Source organism: Lepidochelys kempii, chromosome 24, assembly GCF_965140265.1.
Source record: "Lepidochelys kempii isolate rLepKem1 chromosome 24, rLepKem1.hap2, whole genome shotgun sequence".
In the NCBI taxonomy this organism is placed as follows: domain Eukaryota; kingdom Metazoa; phylum Chordata; order Testudines; family Cheloniidae; genus Lepidochelys; species Lepidochelys kempii.
This window is the reverse complement of record NC_133279.1, coordinates 16,324,192-16,327,413: the sequence shown is the minus strand read 5'-3', so window position 1 is coordinate 16,327,413 and position 3,222 is coordinate 16,324,192. Positions and strand designations below refer to the sequence as shown.

The following is a 3,222-nucleotide window of genomic DNA, read 5'->3' as shown; positions in this document are numbered from 1 at the left end:
TTGTCACCCACATTCCATACAGCGTCACAGTTACTAGCTTGGACGTTATCTCTACACCACCCTGAATGTTCAAGGGCAGGTGGTTTCTCTAGAGCCACTCTTCATTCTGCCGGCTTGTTTTCCTTACTGGCTGCTCTTAAATTAAGCCAGAGCCTCCCCACACTAAGTATTCCAGTGAGCAGGTGATGCGGTTTTTGTAAATTATGTCAAAGCTGTCCCACAAAATGTACAGAATTTATGTAGTTCCAGGAACACACGGGAATGATTATTTATTATTATTTTCTATTTTGGTAGTGCTGGGAGCCCAAATCCTGAGCCAGAACCCCGCTATGCTAGGCACTGTACAAACAGAGCAAAAAGACCCGGTCTCAGAAAGCCCACAATCCAAGGAGATTCAATGGATAGAGACCTGGGCTGGGACACAGCTGACATGAGTTTGTTCATGGCTGTGCCACTGGATGGACCGAAGGTTCTACTGAGTGACCTTGGGCAAGTCATTTCCCCATTTTGTATCTCAGTTTCCCCATTAGTAAAAACTGGAAGACTGCTAATGATCTCCTTGCTAAACTTCTTTTGAGATCTACTGATTAGAAATACTAGAGAAGAGCTAGATATCGCTATTGTAATATACAGACTCTTCTATAATATACTACTCCAAATGGATTTTAAACCATCTGGAAATTTAGAACCCCAGTGAAACTTTTAGGAAACAATCTGGAACCTGTTGGATTCTATGTGGTTTGAAAACACTCTAGAATCCAGTGATGTTGTAGATCCAGTCTGGAATATAGCACCCATAGTCTTCCACTTTGAACACACTGAGAGGCTTACAAGATATGAGATTCCAGAGACAGCTAGTGATGAAGAATCCAAGAGAGTCAATTAGGTTAGAACACATTGAGAGTTCTAAAACAAACAAGATTCTGGAGCTGCCTACTAATCTGGTGCCATTGATGACCCATTGAGTTTGAAAAAAATGAGTTATCTAGAACACATTGAATTCTGGAGAGAGCAGGGAATCTACAATCCAGGAACGCTGCAGAGTTTATGAACAGTGGGATGCCTGGAACCCATTAGAATTTAGAACCATCAGGAATCTAGAAACAACTGGGATGCCAAGTTTTCAACTCCCCCTAACTCTGGGCATCTTCAGGCCATCACCTGTTTTGTGTTCTCGACTTCTGACCCATGTCTTTCACTAGACTCGGCAGCACTGCAGGCGAGATCGTTGACAAAAGCTGCTTTGACGAGAGTGAGAAGAGACTTCCTGAAGACCTGCCAGAACTTCTCCCCCACGAAGAGATAGAGGATGGGGGTGAAGCAGGCATTGAAACAGGATGTAAAGGTGTAAATGACCAAGACGGCACCCATCACCAACGCTGGCACCTCCTTCTTTTTCATAGATTCATAGTTATTAAGGTCAGAAGGGACCATTATGATCATCTAGTCTGACCTTCTGCACAACGCAGGCCACAGAATCTCACCCACCCACTCCTGTGAAAAACCTCTCACCTATGTCTGAGCTATTGAAGTCCTCAAATCATGGTTTAAAGACTTCAAGGAGCAGAGACTCCTCCAGCAAGTGACCCGTGCCCCATGCTACAGAGGAAGGTGAAAAACCTCCAGGGCCTCTTCCAATCTGCCCTGGAGGAAAATTCCTTCCCGACCCCAGATATAGAGATCAGCTGAACCCTGAGCATATGGGCAAGATTCACCAGCCAGATACCCAGCAAAGAATTCTCTGTAGCAACTCAGAGCCCACCCCATCTAACATCCCATCACAGGCCATTGGGCCTATTTACCATGAATATTTAAAGATCAATTAATTGCCAAAATCATGTTATCCCATCATACCATCTCCTCCATAAACTTATCGAGTTTAATCTTAAAGCCAGATAGGTCTTTTGCCCCCACTGCTTCCCTTGGAAGGCTATTCCAAAAGTTCACTCCTCTGATGGTTAGAAACCTTTGTCTAATTTCAAGTCTAAACTTCCCGATGACCAGTTTGTATCCATTTGTTCTTGTGTCCACATTGGTACTGAGCTTAAATAATTCCTCTCCCTCTCCGGTATTTATCCCTCTGATATATTTATAGAGAGCAATCATATCTCCCCTCAACCTTCTTTTGGTTAGGCTAAACAAGCCAAGCTCCTTGAGTCTCCTTTCATAAAATAAGCTTTCCATTCCTCTGATCATCCTAGTAGCCCTTCTCTGTACCTGTTCCAGTTTGAATTTATCCTTCTTAAAACATGGGAAACCAGAACTGCGCCCAGTATTCCAGGTGAGAGCTTGGAGAGCTTCAAGCCACGGTGGAGGTGGTAGGGCAGCCAGCCAAGAAAGAAGGAAACCACCGTGGTCACCATGACTTTGAAGGGCTTCCCAGACCATGCCAGCTTCTTCTCCTTCATCTTCAGCCCTACACGGACATAGCATCCCACAATGGTGCGTAAGGGCAGTAGGAAGCGCAGCAGGACCCGGACTGTAAAAACAGCCAGGTGGATCCATCTCCCCAGCTCCTGCATCTCGGCTCCGTTCCAGTCTCTGGAGAGGGTGTAATTATTGATGCAGGTGGTTCTGCCCCCGTGCACCACCCGGGTCTCCCGGAAAGCCAGGTAGGGAGCGCTGAGACCAAAGGATGCCAGCCACACGCCCACAACCAGCTTCCCAGCCCAGGACACGGTGCGGTGATGCCGGCACCAGATGGGATGGTGAGTGAGGGTGTAGCGGTCGAGGCTGATGAGGGTGAGAAGGAAGACTGAGGAGAACATGTCCATGGAGATGCAGGTGTTGTGGATCTTGCACATGACCGTGCTGAAGACCCAGTGGAAACCCATGAGGAGGGAGACGATGAAGAAGGGGATCAGCAGGGTGAAGAGGAGGTAGCAGGAGACAAGATGGAGGAACCAGAGCATGGTCACCATCATCCTCATCTTCAGCCCCAGCACCCACAGGTACAGCCCGTTCCCCACCACACCCACCAGGAAGGTGGGGAAGAGCAACACGGCCGCAGCCAGGTGAGAGGCGCTCACAGCTGCTGGGGTCTGGCTGGAATTTGCCCCAGTGGCTGTTGGGAGAGTCATGTTGCCTTGGTCCATGGTGCCCTGGGGAGAGAGAAAAGAGGGATTAGAAGGGACGACAGAGGAGGGGGAAAGGGCGAGGGCAAAAGAAAGGGAGAGATAAGAGGGATTTAGGAAGGTACCATTGGAGAGGATCTCTCTAGGC

The 3,222-nt window shown here is 47.8% G+C and overlaps 1 protein-coding gene across 1 annotated transcript; it reads right to left on the bottom strand.

Moving 5' to 3' along the window:
* Positions 1-1,149: 1,149 nt before the first annotated feature.
* Positions 1,150-3,095, bottom strand: LOC140902785 (probable G-protein coupled receptor 33). The gene is made up of 2 exons (XM_073323247.1): positions 2,299-3,095; positions 1,150-1,402 (listed from the first exon to the last, which is right to left on the bottom strand). The coding sequence occupies exons 1-2, from the start codon at positions 3,093-3,095 to the stop codon at positions 1,150-1,152; spliced, it is 1,050 nt and encodes a 349-aa protein (XP_073179348.1).
* Positions 3,096-3,222: the final 127 nt, after the last annotated feature.